The sequence below is a fragment of the Oratosquilla oratoria genome, chromosome 4 (assembly GCF_046742065.1).
Source record: "Oratosquilla oratoria isolate Oo_2021 chromosome 4, ASM4674206v1, whole genome shotgun sequence".
NCBI classification, from domain to species: Eukaryota; Metazoa; Arthropoda; class Malacostraca; order Stomatopoda; family Squillidae; genus Oratosquilla; species Oratosquilla oratoria.
Window position 1 is genome coordinate 69,837,895 of NC_134780.1, and position 20,676 is coordinate 69,858,570.

At 45.1% G+C, this 20,676-nt stretch overlaps 1 protein-coding gene across 5 annotated transcripts in view; it reads right to left on the minus strand.

Moving 5' to 3' along the window:
- MESK2 (misexpression suppressor of KSR 2) overlaps window positions 1-20,676 on the minus strand; it is a 745,500-nt gene that overhangs the window by 143,614 nt on the left and 581,210 nt on the right. Inside the window, exon 1 of one of the 5 annotated variants that reach the window (XM_076184258.1) lies at window positions 9,784-9,916. The exons of the other annotated variants lie outside the window; for them this stretch is intronic. Coding sequence (XP_076040373.1) covers window positions 9,784-9,863 — 80 coding nt within the window. The 5' untranslated portion in view covers window positions 9,864-9,916. Of the gene's footprint in view, window positions 1-9,783; window positions 9,917-20,676 lie in introns of those variants that run through there. 5 annotated transcript variants of the gene reach the window in all.

Genomic DNA, 20,676 nt, shown 5'->3' on the forward strand with positions numbered 1-20,676 from the left:
TAATCGGAAACGGAATGGTCTCGCATTGGCTTAGTTGTGGGTTCGAATCCTGCACTTCTCTCTGATTCCCAGCATGGACTGTTCCGTGCCCTAACAATCCAAACGCATAGGCGTAGGCTCCTCACCTTCTTCACTGTATTATAGAAAGTGACCTTACTTCTAACCGATCGTACGTCTTTATAGATATTTTTCAAGCTAACGTATGGCGATTTTATTCATCTGATGGTTTATATTTGGGCTGCTAATTAATGGTTTTATTCATGTCAGGGGGGCGGCCCCCGGAGTACCCGTCTTTACATGTTTCAAAGTAGTTCTTGACTCGCGTCCAAATCATGAAAGAAACCTGCGCATATGGTTTCATCGCGCCTTAAAACCTTTCATACCCAGGGCTCCGAACAGAATCATTTACTTCCCCTTCCCTCCCACTTCGTCATGGGCTAGAAGGTCTGCTGTCGGCCTCTTGCTCTGTCATTGTAACCCACTGTTGCCTGGCCTCCTATGATAGCTAGGATAAAATCGTAAATGCAACATGATTCTGTTTCAGTTCCCGAAGTCCCTTGTTTAAGGATGCTACGACGGTGTCTTATGGAAGGATTTCGGTTTAGGTGTGTGGGCCTTTGGTCAGAGGGAATGATGCCCTTCCTAACCTCTGCGCCGTGACTAGGATCCAACCCAACGAACTTAACTTCCTCGCGTCTGCCTGCTGCGCACGGTGCCTCTGTGTCATAGCAGGCCTCCAGTCACCAAAGTGCAACACGGGAGGATTTAAATCCCGGATGCAGTGGGTAGGCGGGTGCCTGACAAGGCTTTGCTCCCGTCATGCAAGTAGTCAGCCTGACTTCTGTCGACTTACACGAGATTATTCTGGATCTTTGTGCGTTGCCTGGAGTGCCATGGCGTCTGTCGTGAGGTGGTAGAGGCGGTGTGGTGGATGCATTGGTGACATGTGGCTGAAATAACGATGCAGTGTGCTCACGATGTTGGAAGTGCAGGTACAGTGTAGTGACACACTGTGTAATGGTGGAGCCGGTAGAAGTAATCGCTGTCTCCTGGTCGATGTGTTGTAATGTGGTGAACTGTGGTTTAGGCATTGTTATATCCTTATGTATCGCAGTAATATTTAAGATATATTGCAAGAGGTCTACGACGTGCTGGAAAGAAAGCGCAAAAACAGGAGAAAATGACGAAGAGAGGACAATATCAGAAACGAGTAAGAAGAGAGGACAGAACCAAAGCTGGGCGAAGACAGCGGGGAGGGACACAGAGGGTGGGTGGGGGAGGGACAGATATGAAGCCAAATAGAACGGTTGGAAGAGTCGAGGAGTAGAGATGGACAAAACGAGGAAGACAATGACTACGGGGAGGAAAGGGGTGCGGAGTAAAAGAAACATGCTGGCTACAGGTGGGGAGGGTGAAACTGGAAGAGAGGAATAAGGAAGACGGGGAAGAGGAAGGAGTAGCGGGAGTGGGATAGAAAAGGGAGAGGGAAATAGATGAGGAAGGTAAGAAGGGGGAAGGGATAAGAACGAAGGAGACAAGAGGAAAGAGGAATGGGGGTATGGTGAATGGGAAAGAGGAAAGGGAAAAGGGAAGAGTAAAGAGGAAAAAGAGAGGGAATAACGGGCAAAGGGCAAGGGGTAGGAGAAGGGGGGAGAAAGAAGGAATGGGGAAAGGGGAGAGGGGAAAGGGGAGAGAGGGAAGGGGAAAGGAAAAAGGGGAGAGGGGGAAGGAACGAGGGGGAAGGGGAGAGGGGGAGGGAGCGAGGGGGAAGGGGAAACGGGGAAGAGGGAAGATGAAAAGAGGAGGAGGAAAAAGGACGTAAAGACGGGAAAGAGTAAAGGGGAAAGGGGAAAAGAGAAGGGGGAAATGAGAAAAGGGGAAGGAAGAAGGTAAAAAGGGGTAAGGGGGAAAGAGAGGGAAAAGTAAAAATAGAAGAAATAGATGAAAGAGAAAGGAGAAGAGAGAGAGTGAAAAGGGGAAGGGAGGGAAGAAGGGGGGGAATTGTAAGGGGAAATGCAAAAGGGAGGAGTTAGGGGGTGGGGTGAGTTTTAGAGGGGTAGGGGAAGAAAAGGGGAAAGGGGACAGGGAAAGGAGGTTAAGGTGGAAAGGGGGAAGGAGGAAGGGGATGAGGGTACACTTGGTGAAACCCCGCAAGAGGAATTCCTGTTGATCCCCCAATTTCGACCCCTCGCCTGGGTGCGCGCAATCGTGGACCGACGGGGGTTGAGGGGGCTGTGCGGGTTGAGAGGGCTGTGGGGGTTGAGGGAGCTGAGAGGGGGGCCTGTGGAGAGAGATAGGGAAGGGGATGAGCTAGGGGTAAAGGGGTGAGCTAGGGGTTAAAGGGGATGAAAGTGAATGTAGGGGTCTGCGGTGGATGAAATCAAAGTTGGGGCCTGCGACAAGAAGGACGGCAGAGGGGACTACAAGAAGGAGGAGGAGGAGGAGGAGGAGGAGGAGGACGAAGGTATTTTGTATACTTCCAGTAATCCCTGTTTAGAAGTTAGCGTCACAGACGCTTTTGTGAAGAGTACACTTGTAATCTTAACAAGTTACCTCGTATAGTTCTTTTTCAATGAATTCCTCCTAGAAGTTTGCAGGAAAAATTATATATATATATATATATATATATATATATATATATATATATATATATGGTGACAGAAGTCAACCAAGGTGGGGGTGGAGGTACACTATGCATACGAACAAAATTAAATATGTGGGCGTTCATTCAAGGAGGGAATGGCCGCGCGCACGGTGGAGGGTAGGAAAATGTAGTCTAAAGAGAGCGCGTCTAAGGAGGAGGAGGAGGAGGAGAAGGAGGAGGAGGAGGAGAAGGAGGAGGAGGAGGAGGAGGAGGAGGAGGAGGAGGAGGAGGAGAAGGAGGAGGAGGAGAAGGAGGAGGAGGAGGAGGAGGAGGGGAATGAGGAGGATGAGGAGGAGGTGGAGATGGAAATTTATTAGAAGAAAGTTGGCTTAACCCGTTTTGTATCCAGAAGAGAGCTTGTCGTTTTGTTCTCTTTGGCGACAACCGTCTATCCGGTGGCGAGATATTCCGCTTCAAGGAAGTTAAACCTAATTCTGTCGCCCCTTCCTTTATCACGGAATACTTATTTCACTCTTGTTGACGCCAGACGGCTTTAATTAGTTCCATGGTAACCCTTCGACAGCCAGCATGGGGATGAACGAAGGTGGACGAGACCTTCGAGGACCCGGAAGGAGGGGCTCGCGGGGTCCGGGAAACAAGTCCCCTGATGAGGTTGACCCCGAAGACCCCGCGCGGACTCTCTCTCTGGAAGCCCGTGACAACACCCAAGTCTTGATTATTTTGTCGGAGTTACCAATATCCATGCAAACATTCATTCACCAAATTCAAATATATAAATGCGCGCGCGCGCGCGCGCGTGTGTGTGTGTGTGTGTGTGTGTGTGTGTGTGTGTGTGTGTGTGTGTGAGAGAGAGAGAGAGAGAGAGAGAGAGAGAGAGAGAGAGAGAGAGAGAGAGAGAGAGAGAGAGAGAGAGAGAGAGAGAGAGAGAGAGAGAGAGAGAGAGAGGAGAGAGCGAGAGAGAGCGTGAGAGAGAGAGAGAGAGAGAGAGAGAGCGAGAGAGAGAGAGAGAGAGAGAGAGAGAGAGAGAGAGAGAGAGAGAGAGAGAGAGAGAGAGAGAGAGAGAGAGAGAGAGAGAGAGAGAGAGAGAGAGAGAGAGAGAGAGAGAGAGAGAGAGAGAGAGAGAGAGACTCATGCGTCTCTCCGACAGTAAGCGCGTGACGTTCTCACTGTCCAAGAAGCCCTACAAAGAAGTTCTTGTTCTGCGTTTCATGGAAGCTCCAGAGGATACAACGACTCAGAGCTGGAGAAGTGTTTCTTCTTCCCACCTCCCACGCATTTATGAAAACAATGACAAGGAAGTTTGACGGAAGATGACAGCTTTCAGGGCTAGTTTACACAAAGCACTGGCGACCTTGAGATCTGCCGTAATGTGCTGGAAACCCACTTTTCGAATGTCTTTTCCGTACAATCACTGCAGCAGTCACACGACACAATCTGGCTTTGAGGAATTGCCCCGTAAATATTTCGTATTTCTTTGAATCCAAACTGTACAGCGTTAGTATGGCTGCTTCACTGATTTACTGAAAGCATTAGAAAGATGGGATTCCAACACTTCACAGCACTTACTTCCCTTCTCACCGAAGGTTAGGGGGCTTTGCGGGGGGTGAATAAAATAACATGGCGGGAAGCAGAATGAACACAGCCAGGAAGGAGTCACAAAATGAAATAAAAAGTGTATTTGGCATAATAGTTGTTAGGGGGTCGAAATTCCTGTGGGAGGAGAAGTGTCCTCTTCGGTTGTACAAATGTCTACGTGTGGTGACCCCATCACATCCTAGAGGTCATTTCATCAATTGTGTTTTGACTCACACCAGAAGATTCTATTCACCTTCGGAGGACCTAATTCTTAATTGATGGAAATAATAATTTGATTAACTATTAAAACCTAGCAGTCACATTATTATTTTCTTGTATAAAGCCAGTCTCATTCAGTTTGGAGCTGGAGGATCTATGTGATTTTAACTCCTTCAACACGGTGACGTGAACTAGATATTATGGCTAACGTTAGACGGTTTAATTCAGTTAAAGCTGGTTCAGGACAAGTCGGGGTCTCAACTCATGGAGGGGCTACTGAATATAGTCCTTATCTTTTCATCAAAGAGCTGCAGAAAATATGAATGATTAAAATGTTATAACAAAACCTCAGGAACAACGAATATCGACAGGTGACGAAGCACAACAGTAGACCAACTCAATATCATCTCGACAAATCAAAAGGCAACCGCTTTCTTTACTGAAAGAGCATGAAAAAGAGATACACTCATTCACACACACACACACACACACACACACACACACACACACACACATACGCACACACACACACATAGAGAGCAAGGAGGAAACATAGGGGTGCCTTAAGACCTCATCGAAGATAACCCGCAGGCACCACGGATATCTTCCCCACGGGATTTACTAAGGATGAAATATTCCCTCTTGCCTTCCACCTCCTGAACTTCCCAAAGTTCTCCCGATACCTTAACTCCCCTGAGACACCCAAAGACTCCCTCATGTGCGCAGAACCAACCCAAAATATCACTCCGTCCCCCTTCGCACGCTCTCAAGCACTCTGGTTTGGCTATAGACGACCCATAAAATCTACACATCCCTCCTCATCAAGACCAACCATATCCAAGGAGGAGGAAAAGGAGGAGAAGGAGGAGAAGAAAGAGGAGGGGAAGGAGTAGGAGATGATACATTCCCAACACACGCAATTCTTTACCATGTTATACGCGCCTGTTACCCTAGTCATATGTCTTACATATCGCTATTACTCACAAGGATTACCCACCTACAACTTGCATAATTACATTGTTACTAAAAATTACTAGGCGTATGTGTCACTGGAAAGAGAAAGTGGGGTAATAACCAGGAGCAGAGGGACTTGGGGATATTGTGCGGTGCACTGACCACAGAGTGGGTGTGATAGCCTGGTCAACTCACGAAGCACTACAGGGGCGGAAGGAAACCTTAGGCGCAACAACTAGAGCCGCTTCGAGGTTGCTCTCTTGCAACATTATTTGCGGCGACTTTTATTTCATAACGCCATGTCCCTCGGCTGATACTGACGCACACATGCACGCAAGTGCGCGAGCACATACACACACACACACACATACACACGCACACGCAAACACGTGCCCGCACACACACACACACACACACACACACACACACACACACACACACACACACACACATACACACACACACACACTACAATGTTCCATTCCAGCGGTGGAGTGGAAAACTACATGGAACAATTGTCTCTAGTGTGCACCAGAATATTCTTCAGAGGTGTGAGTAAGCACGTACGTCCCTCCAAAATTATCATAAATTGCGTTGAGGGCATAAAAGATAGGGGCAGGGTTAAAATACCCATGGCAGTGGCGAGAATGACAGACTTCCTCTGTGGGAGCATAGCCCGTCCAAAGGGCGCGACTCGCTCTACAGCGTGGCTATGTAAATCTGGCCCAAGAGTTGGAGGGATGCGCCAGCCAGGCTACAAAAATGCTGACAAGAAGTAATTAGAGTTGCCAGGTGGAGGGCATTGAGCGTAGAGCGGATTATGGAAATATTAATATCAACATACACAACATGGAGGATTTTGATACAAAGAGAGCGTTGTGGGGGAAAGGGAGGTCAGAGGGTGGGTGGCGGGCTTAGGGAGAAACGGGGGTGGGCGGGGGGGGAGTCTGTTGACAGGCTCAAGAGGCATGAGAGAGCTAAAGTGAAGGGGAAAACGAAGGGGACGGGGAAAAGTTGAGGGTGAGGAGAAACCTGAATAGAGTTGAGAAGTGTAGAATGGGAGAGGGGTTCGGATATGGAAGCCCGAGGGTAACTTTAGAATAAATACATGGACGGAATCCGCCGATAACATGGAGCCGGGTTGGTGGAAGGGGGAGTTCTTGGAACACGCCGAGTTCTCCGTTCCTTGCGCGAGGCAACTGGCGTGGAAATTGGGCGTCCGTGGGGAGCGCTAGCGTGTAACGTGTGCTTCAGGCGTAGATTATATAACACTCTGGACACCCGAACCTGATTCATGATATTATCAGAACTACATACATATTTCTCTCGGTGTTGAGTATTCGATGAATTTCTGCCAGAGTTCTGTCCGCATCAGTACATATCTGGACACGCAGAAATGCACTGAAGAGAAAGTGAAACAGGGAAGTTCCTCGACTTAAAGGGAATTGGGAGAATTTTGTGTATCCGACACCGAAGGTCGAGTACATGGATGAGGAGATTGTAAAAGCGAATACAAAAAAGGCCCCAACGAATGGGGCTGGGTGGGTTAGAAAGAGAAATATGTATAGCAAACATTAACTTCTTCATAATGCCGAGGTATTTAATCTTATTTTGATAACCACCAGGCGGGTGAAGAAGGATGATGTCTTCGAGACATTCAACGTCTGTGCTACGCTGACGAACTTTTATGTCTAATTTCGCTTAACACTGTTCTTAATTAGCTGCGGAGGAGGTTGATAGGGAGGGGCGGGTGGTTCAAGGCAACGCTGTGCTGAAGGGTTTAAAAGAGATAAAGTTTATAATCCTTTCAGATGGTCGAAACATCCTAGGAGATCAGGGGCTCTTCCTCCAGATACGCGTGTCTCTCACGCTCGTACAGTCGTGCAACGCCTACGCTCAGTGGCGTGCGCCTGCAGAAGCAGAAAAAAAAGAAACGCTTCCGGAACGGCAGCGCAAATATAAACTGGAATAATTCCCCGTGGCAAGAGCACAGGGTGCGCGGACATTAGTGCGCATTACGAGATACAAACACCCCGGGCACTAAGAAGGGATGGGAGGGTAGGGGACGGGGAGAAGAGTGGGGGGGGGGAGGGGATTTGGGGGAGAGGAGAGAGAGAAATGGATAACAGGGGAGGAGAGAGGGAAAAGAGGGAGAAGAGTAGTGAGGAGGAAAGTGGAGGGAAGGGGATGACAGGGGAGGGGGTGAAGGGGAATGAAGAGGAAAGAAATGAAGATAATGTAAGGGAAGCGGAGGACAGTAAAGGAGAGGACAGGGGAGGAGAGAAAAAGGGAAGAAATTGGAGGGGAGTGGAGATGGGAGGGAAGGGAGGGAGAGGTAGGCGTGGAGAAACGACAGGAGAGAAGTTGAAGGGAGAAGGGGTAAGGGGAGGAAAGACATGGAGAGGAAAGAGAAGGGAAGAAAACAATAGAACGTGGAAGGATAGAAAATAGGAAAAAAGTGTGCGGAGAACAAGAAAAGGAAAGAAAATAGATGGGAGGAATACGAGAGGCTGAGGGGAAGGGAAGAGAGGTACAGGAAGGAAGGAATGGGAATGGAAAGGGACTAGAAAAAGGAAGGGAAAGAAGGAAAGGCAGGGAAAGGGAGAGGAGCGAAGAGGAAAGTAGGGGACAGGGGGAAAGAGGAAGGGAGAGGGGAAGATAAAGAGGGGAGAGGAAGGGAGAGGAAAGGAAGCGAGGGAAAAGGAAGGGAGGGGAGAGGAAAGAAGAGGGGAGGAAGGGAGACGCGCGCGGACCAAAGATTTAGCGTGTGGCGGACTACTGTACGTATCTCTTGCCTGCCTGTTGCCGAGCAGGGGATAGGGATGAATAAGGGGAAGGGAAACATGGGTGGGGGTGGACAGGGAGGGGAGGTGAAGGAGGAGGAGGAGGAGGAGGAGGAGGAGGAGGAGGAGGAGGAGGGGGTGGTGGAGGAGGGGGAGGTGGAGGAGGGGGAGATGGAGGAGGAAGAGGACGAGGATTAAGAAGAGGAGGAAGGGGAAGACGACAAAGAGGAGGAGGAGGAAGGGAGGGGGAGGGGAGAAAAAGAGGAGGATGAAGAGGATGAAGAGAAAGAAGAGGAAGAAGAGAAGGAGGAGGACAAGGAGAAGGACGAGGGAGGGAGAGGAAGGGTAGGAAAAGGGAGGAGAGGGAGGAGGGGATGGGGAGGGGAGAGAAAGAGGAGGATGGAGAGGATGAAGAGAAAGAAGAGGAAGAAGAGAAGGAGGACAAGAAGGAGGAGGACAAGAAGAAGGAGAAGGACGAGGGAGGGAGACGAAGGGTAGGAAAAGGGAGGAGAGGGAGGAGGGGATGGGTAGGAGGAAAAATATGGAAGAGGATGAGGATGAGGGTGAGGGGATGATGATGGTGATAATGATGATGACGATGATGACAGGAGGAAAAAGAGTTGGTGGAGGATGGGGGTTCATGGAACCTGTGGTTATATATATATATATATATATATATATATATATATATATATATATATATATATATATATATATATATATATATATATATATATTTCCTTAACTGTTTTCCGCCTGCCCATTACACTAATAACATATATATATATATATATATTTTTTTTCTTTTCTTTTTTCCTTTTTTTTTCCCTTAACTGTTTTCCGCCTGCCCATTACACTAATAACAACGGAACTGCTCCGGAGGAGGTGCTCTCCCACGGGACCAAAGGGATGGGAGGCCAAGGGGAAGGAGGCAGCCATTCTGACGTCAAGTGGAGTCGCATTACTACTCCCCAAGTACTCCACTTCCACCGCAACGCCTTCTTCCTCGCATTTCTACTTCGAAAAATACTGAATTAATCTCATGAACTGATTCTGCATCTTTTTAAGTGCACCGTATACATTTTGTTGCTCATGAAAATTTTATTGTGTACTTGGGGCCGGCCATCGGCCTGAACGAAATCATGAGTGATCCAGACCCATCTGTGACCACTGAAATCATCTGTGTTCGCAATAAGAGAGATTTGTTCACCTTGTTCTTGAGGTTTGGGCTTAAGAAGACGTTTTTTCTCATCGAGTGAGTGACGTACTAAAACCTTGTGAATATCAACAGTTCTAAAAAAAAAAAAAAAAAAAAAAAAAAAAAAAAAAATCCCTTTCGCTGTCCAGGAGTTTCCCTTGGCTGAATAAAATAACCTAGCGATAGTCACGACATATGTAAGATGTTTTACTAACGTCCAACTTATGTGTTCCGAGGTTTCCCATAAGCCATATATAATCGTATTGTCTCGACCTGAACAAACATCTATACCAAAATCGGGAAAATGCATGCAGTCCACACATGGAGCAGTTTAACAAAGAAACTACAAATCAAGACACGTGATGGCTGGAGAAGGCGATTTTACAAACAGTAAATTGTTGATCTACAATCCTCCCACCCCCGCACAAATATTGGTGGATGATACGTACAGGAGTGGATGGGTATCCCCATCACACGGGGTTGTGGGGATGACGGCCACGTTCGGACGTTCCGTAATGACGTCACACATTATGCCTCGTCGCTTTTCGGCTGGAAGTCTTCGGGTATGCGATATATTGGCTTTGGCCAGATACGCAGTTATTTCTCTTCTTCCTTTTCTTCTTTTTTTCCCTCTTTTCAACTTTTCCGTAAGTTGCGAGAGGATTACAAAATTCTTCTTGTAAGTTGGTTAGTGTGTACACTGTCTCCTGATAGTAATAACAGCTTATATTGTCGTAGGAGTCTTATTTGCCGATTGTTACTGTCTGATATCACAGTAGTGGAACATATAGTGCCTCCCTGGTTTGTCTACCACGTACTAACTTTCAAAATGAACAAAATCTCTTGTGGATTTCTTGGTAACTAATCAAAACAAGGTCTTTAGTCGCAAGGTTGTACTGATAAAGAGGCACATACGAAACGCCACTGCTGTGGAGAGGCACTATTTATTGGAAGGATATTTTTTTTTATCTTTTGGAGGCACTGGGAGGTGGAGATGATTCTTTTGAGGAGGTTCGGTCTCTATATTTTTTAGAGAAACTACAATGGAAGAGGCTGCTGGACCCTGAGACCACGGTCTATATCGAAGTGGGAAAAGGGCCGAAGAGAGAGTTCTGATGAAGAATTCCGAGGATGTACTTCCGAGGTTAGTGTACTCCTACGCGCGCTGAGATCGCCCCAAGTGCGATCGATGGTCTTGACTTGTGCAAGCAAGTACAGAGAGGCGAGGGCGGTGCTCTGCTCTGGCTGCCTTTGCATTCCCAGCTGGCCGCTGTTGCTGAAGTCGCTCGCGTTCTTGTGTTCCTTGCAGTGATGTGTCTGCGACAAGAGTACTTATGCCAAATGCACGTATCAGTGTCAATCAATACAAGACATTTACAAATAAAATCTTGACAGAGATGAAGTTGGAGATTTATTTATCTATAAGAATATCCTTGTCTAACTGTGGTATATTACTACGTGGTTTACGTTCAGCTCTCAGTTTATTCCTGGGTGTGATTCTGATGGTGGAGGTATTTTATCATATAGTCTACGCAAATTCTACTGGTTCTATATATTTATATAGTGTTGATCCAGAAAGTAGTTTGTTATCACTCCTGAGGCATGAATGGCCAAACCTGAGTGAGATGTTGCCCTAGGATGCTTTGCCCGCTTTTGCCCCGTATACCACTCAAGCAAGAGGCTGAAAACCAAAAAGTAAGAAGATGCCTTGGTCTAGGTTTCCAGTGGGAGAGTCTCCTCGAACATCAGGTTCTGAACGCTCGAAGTACTTTTCCTTCCAGCCGGTACTATCACGCCGAGAAACAAATAGAAGGTTCCATGCAGCTAGTTGCTCTCGAGCAACAGTTTCTTATGACACGCTGTTTTCGTTTATCGGGTAGACCCAATTCTCAAGACGACACTTCCCTTCTTGGGGAGACTCCTAATTCAAGGCCTCAAACGCCTCCTCCGCAAGAGATATTCTTGAGAATGCCTCAAGCAACGGCGACGACAATTGGGGACTGTGAAGACGATCCTTGTGATGCGGGCGGCCTGGCTACTGCTGCGGTAGTACTGCGGGGTGGCGGGCGGAGAGCGCGTCGCGGCGCGGCGGAACACGTGCTGCTCACCAACGGGCTAGATCGACACTGCCCCGGGAGGGCCTCGGTGCCGCGGTCACACGCCAACGGACGCGGCAGCGCGGGTGGGTGGGTTAAGGTGGAGGCGGTGAAGGCGAAGGGTAGGTCGGTGGATGGGTGGGGGCTTGGGTGATCTACTGTAAGTGCTTGAGGGGATCGTGATGAGAAAACGTCATGAAGTCATGACGATTAAGATGTTTGAACTCCTCGCTACCATAGAGGAACCAAGGGGCTGAATAAAATACTCAGGTTGTAGCCAGAATCAAAGGAAAATTGCCTCCTGATATCATGAAAGGGGTAACATGGAGATGAATATAATAATACCATGGTGTCAGCCAGGATAAGACAAGTGCCACCCAGTATGATATGAAATGGGTGAATATCCTCAATATAGTGGAACTCGTTTTACAGTGGCCCTTCCCCCTAGGTGCCATATTCTACTGCCTTGTTAAGGGTGTCGCCAAACGATTTTATTCAGTTACTACTGGGCATCCTACGGTAGTGATGGAGGATGTTTTTGCGTAGACGGTATCGCAGACGTACAGTACTATTGCGGGCACCCAAACCTGGACCGTGGCAGAGCAGAGCTACGCAAATATATTTTACGTTCTTGGGAAGTTTATATTTCCATGTGTAGTAACTCTTGGATTTTTTTGCATATAAAACTGTATTAATGCAACACCATATATACTTCAATAGTTCTGACATAGACGCCCGCAATTATACGTGGCGACACAAGACGACGTTAGCGACGACGTAGGATTGCGCTGAGCCGACGGAGACGGTGAAGGCGGAGGTGTCGAGGGGCGTCAGCGGTTGAGACGCGGGAGAACGGCGCTCAGAAATCGGGAGATGAACTTAACCCAACAAAGGGAAACAAAATCTTTGAGAAGTATGACGTCTGAATGGTGGCTCCAATCCTGAACACCAACAAGGAAAGTAGGGAGAGGAAAAGAAAGAAGAGGAAAAAATATTCGACACTTCTAATTCTACATCTGGTGTGTGTGTGTGTATATGTATATACGTGTGTGTGTGTGTGTGTGTGTGTGTGTGTGTGTGTGTGTGTGTGTGTGTGTGTGTGTGTGTGTGTGTGTGTGTCTGTGTGTGTGTGTATTCACTTGGTCTTTGGATCACGTGTTGGACTCGTGATCGACAGCTATTTCCCTCCTGGAAGAGAGCTCAGAGCTCGTAGGTCCGATCTATGGGTAATGCTATGACCTTGCACACACACACACCCCCAACTCCCCGCCCACGAGAGTTGGAGTAACACCCCTCAGCGCTGCGATACTGATATTATTTCAGCCCCGGGCGAGGATCGAACCCGGACTCCGTAGTGGCAAGCCAGAGCTCTAACCACAGCGCCATGAGGTGTGTGTGTGCGTGTGTGTGTGCGTGTGTGCGTGCGCACACGCAAAAAGTACCCTCAAAAAGGAATTAGTTGTAACTCTAGGTTCGGTGAACTTTGAAATGATTTCCGAAATTAAAACTGCGTTTAGTCGGTAGGACTATTACTGATTTTACAAGATCTATTAATAGTCGATATCATGTACATCAGAGTATTGAAACAAAATCACTAACAGGAATAAAAAACAAAAACATATTTGGGTAAACAGTTATAATTCTTTGTACGATGCTCGTGTCACGTTCAACACAACAAAAGTCTATATAACTTTTTTTGTTGACGTCATATGAGAATGTATGGGTATGGCCTCTTGTGCATGAGAGTTTGTATTTGTCCCAAAGGACAACCGCTTCTTTTTTAAGAAATGAAAAAAAGAAGAGAAAAACGAGACTTAGTTTCTGCCACCTAAGCGTTCGATCTTCCAGAAGCCTCTTGTGGCTCACGCGCGCTCACGTGCTTACGTGCGGAGGAGCGCGTCAGTCAGTGGGGAGCACCTCGACCGAACGCTGCCCAGTCAGCACCTCCATATAAGATGCTGCAGTCGCAATACTTCCGGGTGCGGGTTGTCCATCTCCGAACCCGACACCATGCAAAATCTCCGCAAACGACACCCAAAACAAACCCACTGCACGAGGCAAACTCGAAGCAAAGTTTCCTCGTGCCATCTGATTTGCTAACTACCTTTTCATATATTCATCTTCTTCCCAAAAAAAGATAGTTTAATAGTATAATGTTAGTAGCTAATACACTCCACAGTCTCTTCTTCCCCCTTTCCAATTAGTACTCTATTCATTCATCATTATCACTATTATTATCATTTTGCATCCAACTTTGTTATGGAGCAAGTTTCACGCTGGTTTCCAATATCACTGCATTTCATATTCTCTCTTCTTTCCATAACGCCTGGAGATGACGTGGAAGAACTGGGTGTTTACTTGGGATCTTGTCTCAATCGACAGGACATTAGAAGAACTAGTTTGACTACGTCCAACTCAATAACTAATTGAATGCATACTACTTGTGCCCATACAACATGTATATCACCTGCCAGTACAACGTGGAAGCGTTTCCTCTCGGGCCTCTCGTCCCATCCTCGCTGCCCATCTGCCCTACGGCTGCGGCTCCCCTCCGCGGCCTGCGGTGCCCCATGTTTTGTGGGAGCGGAAGTGGCTCTGGCGTTACAGAGATGCCAAAAACCGTCCTAACTCCTTTACTAAATAGTTTTATTCATATGAAAAAGTGGGTGTGGGGGGGGGGCATCATCCCGGACTGAAGGGGGCTAGAACAACGCAACATACACTTAACTAAGAAGTCTGCCTCCACCTTCGAATAAAATATTTTGGCATTTCCCAAAATAAAATCCAAAACATATGCCATCGTGTTGAAGGGATCTACATCAACAGTGAAGTCCCTCAATGTTTTCGCTCGGGTACTCGTGCTGGAGCGTTCCCGCGAGAACGTCAGAGGGAGCAGTCGCCTTGACCCTTTGATATCTATGTCCGATTTTTATGGTTATTTTGAATGTCGTCACGCGATTTCATTTTGCTGAGGGAAACCCTTCTAGACATCAAAGGGCTAATAAACAATAGATGGCGGGCCAACAAATACTTATTCGACATAAACACATGATTGTTCAGCGCCACCTATTATTTGCGATTGCATCTAAATATTCCCCGTGGGCCGACCCAGGATACATTTATATCCTGTCTCACGTTATTAATAATAACGTGAGACGGCTTCCACGGCTATTCACAACTTACACGTTTATTATAAACTACCAAAGACATTTTTATTCAACCAAGGGAAACTCCCAAACGCTTAAACAGACGCTGGTTTGAATATCAATATCAGTATGCACGACATGCGACCTGTGAATGGTGTGACAGGACCGTGACCCACACTATAGTCACTATAGAGTAAATAAAACTTTGACCCCCTTCAACACAGTAACGTACTTTACACGTGCTTATTTGTTCAGCTAATGCCAGGGGATTCTTTTCAACTGAGGGGTGGATTCGGACAAAACGGTTCTTGATCAATCGTGCCCCATATTTGTCCCAAACTCGACCCCTTAGCTGAATAATATAATGTGTCTTTGGCCAGGGCAAAATCTATAAATATGGCAGCATATTGTTGAGATGAAGAGGTTGATAATAAAGGTTTTCGGATTTGTCCCGTTGTTTGGGTTCCGATTCATCTGCCCATAAGTGTATTCTTCCGTCACCAGGGCGGCGGCAGTCAACAAGAATACCACCCACCTGCTGAACCTCAGTATCTATTGGATACTTATCTATAAAGTACCTTGACAGTGGCGTCATCGACCTGGAAGCCCCTTGAAGTGACTTCAACGTCACAGCTGCGGACAAAGAAAAACCCTACCAGAACCCCACTCCCCTGGCCCCTCATCCCTCCTTCATGATGACTCAAAGAGATCAGAACACAACGGCAGGCATGTCGGGACAAAGGACCTTCTAGCTCCCAACCCCCAGGGAGGAGGATGATCAGTTGCGTAAATCCGTGGTCACACTTGTCGTAAGTACAGCTTGACATGGGTTTTTCGCCTCTTCTGCATCGGCGTTGGTTAAGGTTGGGCTGGCCTCCCGGTTTGCTTGCGTGTGTGCTTTGTGAGTGTGGGGTGGGGGGAGCTCGCGTGTACTATAACTACTTTTGAAACCTAAGGATTGTCTTAAGATGTAGGGATTATATTTTTCGAACCTTTTCTTTGTAGAGAAATTCTCTTACATTCCTCCACTTTCTTGACGTGTTGGCAGCCAGGATAACCGATAACAGATGTTCTTTCTAAATATCTTCCTCAGATACCAGTGAAACGGTTACAACGCACAATATCTCTCTCACCAGTCGGTCAAGCGAGAGGAATTATATCATGTCTAAATAATAGTTAAAAGATATATTAATTGACTGTGTACACAATGTAGAGTACTTTGCAGGAAATCTCGGATAACATAAAAAGAAATCTATTAGTGGTGCCTTATTGGAATACTAAAGAGACATTTAGGAGAAATTTCCTAGATCCAGTCTTTTATTTGGCGGAGAAATTTCACTCATCTTCCCTGTTTATCACCACACTATTTCATTCCGTTAAAAGTCCCCCTTTACTTTGCATGCAAATGAAATTGATCAAACATAGACCTTTATCAAGCAGTGTAGCTTGAGAACCTTATTGCATCTTCTGCCCGATGAAATCACCTTACTCACTGCTACATAAATTCATTTGGCTCTAAACAATACATCAGGACAGTATGAGGTAGGGTAGAATAGAGCTGATCGAGATATCTCAACCCAATTATATCGGTGGCAAATCCTATATAAATCAAATTATTAAACAGTAACCAGAATAAAAATTGTGAAGTGATTTTCCACGTTCATGGGTTTAAGACACATTTCAGGAACCAAAATTTTTTATACATGCAATTGACTACTCATAATTCACGTTCATTAACAGCAACACAACTTATTGAGAAATGGTGCGTGTATGATCTTCAGCATAAACACACTTCTGACTGGTAACAAATCCAAGTACCGAATCTGTTGACTCGTGCGCCTAACTTGGAGTAATACTAAAGAGCAGCACGACTGAACGCGTCCGAGGTGTTACGTCCCACCAACAACCGGTTCTCTTCGGAGGATCACTAACGTGTTAGGTTAATTTGTTCACAAGAGTATGTACAGTGCAAGTAATAAATTGTAGACAGGTAGCTTTCCATACAAACACATAATATAACATACAACTGGGCACACACACACACACACACACACACACACACACACACACACACACACACACACACACACACACACACACACACACACACACAGTGTGCGCGAGGCTGTGCACACAAAAACATACAGTATGCTAAACATACATAAACAAAAGCATACGTGAGCACATAACACGTCCGTAACACCTCGTTTTATGCATTCATTATTATACAAATCTTAATGACATCTCTACAGACCAAAGTCATGTAGCATTCTTTTATGAATGAAAATTTATTTCTAATGGAAAAAGAATGTTGGTAACTTTCAACTTCTATCCCTCCATTCTGTTGGACTCTTTACATCTCTCTTTTATCATCTCTATACCTCCACCCCTTTCAATTCTCCACGGGTAGAGTTGCTCTTTATTACTGACGAAATACCACGTACGTCCATGACACACACACGAACACAGGGTCGTATTCAAACGATAATGAGAGGCGACACGGGACCCCACAACAACGCGTCAGGTCATGTGAACCATATGCCAAGAGAAAAAAGTGCAACGACTTGCGGTCCTGTTTAGTTCCTGATCTTGCATATTCATTTCACCATACGGCAGGTACTACACACACAACCATGCTAAAATGTCTTCTGTAGCAGATCTGTTTGATACGAACGGGACCCAATCAATGTACAGGCTGCGGGTGCACTGCTGGCCCACGTAGGAGGTGCGGGGGTGGGGACGGGGCGGTCGATGAGGACCACGGGCCGCGTCACAGGTGCTCAAGGTTGCCCTGTGCCGGGCGTGCCTCCATGCATTGGAATGTCTTTCATCCCAAACATAAAGGCCCAGTGCAGTCCTATGGAGTCTTGGCATATGAAGGCACGGAAGAAGGAGATGAGGGAAAAAGATTAGGGAGTAGGGGAAGACGAGGGAAGGGAAACGGGACTTTAAATGTGCCTTCATTGGAATTGTAATATTTCATTCGACCAGTTTCGACTCATGTCTTTCTCAAGACCAACTCTTGAGGAAGACATAAACCGGAGCAGGCCGGGTGAAGTGTTACAATCCTAATGAAGGCATTTTCCAAGTACCGTGTTTTCCTTTCCTCGCCTTCCCATTCCTGTATATACACATTCTAAAAATTAGGGAGTAGGGTAAGAGGGTATGGAACTTTGCCGTCGTAATTGAATAATAAAAGGAACTTAATAGTTTCGATTTCAAGGTCAACACGACTAAGATTTTAATAGGATAGGAGAGACAACCATTCTATTGCTGATCTTTTACCATGATAAAATAACTCAGGGCAATTATCATAGGTCATAAATATTCTCACAAAGCACACACAAATACACACACACACACACACACACACACACACACACACACACACACACACACACACACACTTCAACGAACGGACGGCTTAGAGGACGTTCTGAAGAAAAGTGAAGTTTCGTGGATCCCAAAGCAAAGGAAGTGCCTATTGTATTTACAGGGGGGGAATTGCTTGTGGGGTAGTGGGAAAGTAGGGAAAGAGGAGAAGGGGAGGGATTGCTGGGGAAATGGAAGGAAATGAGGAAGGAGAAGACTTGGCCCAGGCAGACAGGCGAAAGGTAAACAAACGGCCCCCCGACCAGCTGAGTGACGACGAAATGTCTAATAAAAATGTAAAGATTAGAAGTATAGATAAGAGCAATACAGTAGAAAGTGATGATAATATTTTCCAGGGATTTAAAGAGGGTGGGGGGGGACACAAACACCCCCCCCCCCGACTGACAAGACTAGAAGAGAAGGTCGATAAGATGATCGAGGACTTGGAGTGTAGGTTCGGTCATGTTAACAACATTGTACAGAGGGTTGAAAAATTGGAAGAACTAGAGAAGGCGAACAAAAACTTAACTAAGGAAATAGAAGACCTAAAAAGACAGTTAAAAGAAGTAAAAAAGGAGAATGAAGAGTTAAAGATGAATAATAAAGAAAACAGAGAGGGATGGAAGGCAATTCAAGAAAACAGTAAAGTTGCATTTACTGACATAATTAAACAGCAAATGAGAGAACAAACTGAAGACTCAGTTATTAAAGTGATGAGACAGAAGGAGAATATAGTAAGAGACTTAGCTGATAAAAAGAAATGTATAATTATATTAGGAATGGAAGAGAAACATAACCCAGATAGAACCTCAAGAACCAATGAGGAAAATAAAAAAGTAAGCAGTTTACTAAAGTTAGTTCAGGAAGATGAACCAGAAATTATGAAGGAAATTGAGGAAAAAATCAGGCTCGGAAAGTATAGTACAGATAAGACCAGACCAATTAAGATTAAATTCAGGTCACAAACAACGGCAGAGAATATCTTATCCAAAACAGGGAAACTAGCAACAAGTGAACAATATAAAAAGGTATGGATAAAAAGGGAAATGAATAAAGAGGAAAGAGAGGAAGAAAAACAGAAAAGACTTGAAGCTAAGAAAAAAAACGAGAGCAGAACGGAGTCAGAAAAAGAGAGATTCTATTGGAGAGTAGTGAATATGAAACTAAAGAAAGTCGACATACAAGAGAAAAACAAAAGGGAAACAGAGAACACAATGGAAGTGGCAGAAAACTAAGAGTGTCTTACACAAATATAGATGGATTAATAACAGGATTGAATGAGCTGAATGATCATTTGAAAGAAAAAGAACCGGACATAATAGGAATTGTAGAAACAAAATTAAAAGGCCCACTACCACCCAACAGTGTAGGACATGATGCATATAAATATTGGATTAGAAACAGAGAGAAAAAGCAAGGGGGTGGAGTTATGTTCCTGACTAAGAAGGATATAAACGTGAGGGGTGTCATGTATGGAAAGAATACAGTAGAGATGATTATGATGGAAGTGGAAGACAGAGATAAGAAGAGCAGAAAGTTTGTGATAAATTATGTGCCTCCGAAAACAGCCTCATGGGAGGAGAGTGAACATAAAAGTATGTTAGAGGACACAAAGATAACATGAAATAAAATAATGGAAGATGGAGGAAGAATAGTTATGATGGGCGACTTTAATTGCAAAGAAATCTGCTGGGAAGAAATGACAGTAAAGGGTGGAGACGGCTCATGGGGAAACGCTCTACTTGAGATGGTTACTGACCATACAATGACACAATGGATACAGGAGAACACTAGGTATAGAAATGAAGAAGAACCATCGAGACTAGACTTAATAATTACATCTGAACCTAGAATAGTGGACAAGATTGAATATAAAACACCAATAAGTAAAAGTGACCACATATTGATTGAACTGGAACTTAATGAAGAAAAATATATGAAAAGAAATGAACAATATAGAAAAGGAAGAATGATGTATGAAAAAACAAACTTTGATAAAATAAGAGAATTCTTTCAAAAGGAAAACTGGGAAGAAACATACAAAGAAACAACAGTGGAAGAGAAATGGAATATTTTGACAAAAATTTACAAAAAAGGAGTGGAAAAGTATGTCCCAAGACAAAAACAAGAAAAAGAATATGTAAAATGCTGGTACAACAAAAGTTGTAGGGAGTTAAAAGACAAAAGAGACAAAGCCTGGACCAGATGGAAAAAAGACAGAAGACCTGAAAAATGGAAAATATATACCGGTTATAGAAATGAATATGTACAAACGTGCAGAGAGGAAAAGAGAAAATATGAAAAAGATGTCATAGAAAAGTGTAAAGATCAACCAAAACTATTCTACAGATTTGTAAACAATAAACTGAAAAACAAACAAGACTTGGAGAAATTAAGACAAGGGGGAGTTGAATACACTGAGGAAATGGAAATGGCGGAAATTATGAACAAACATTTTAAGTCAGTGTTTACAAGGGAGAACATACAACCTGAAGAGATTGAATGGAAAGAGAAAGTCCCCCCTATGGAAGAAATAGAAGTAACAAAGAATGAAATATTGACACACTTGAGTAATCTTGATGTCATAGCATACTAAACAGTTCCTTGAGAGAAGGAAAAGTTCCAGAAGATTGGAAAAAAGCAAATATAGTACCTATATATAAAGGGGGAAATAAAGAACCTACTAACTATAGACCAGTCTCTCTAACAAGTACAATAGCAAAAATTT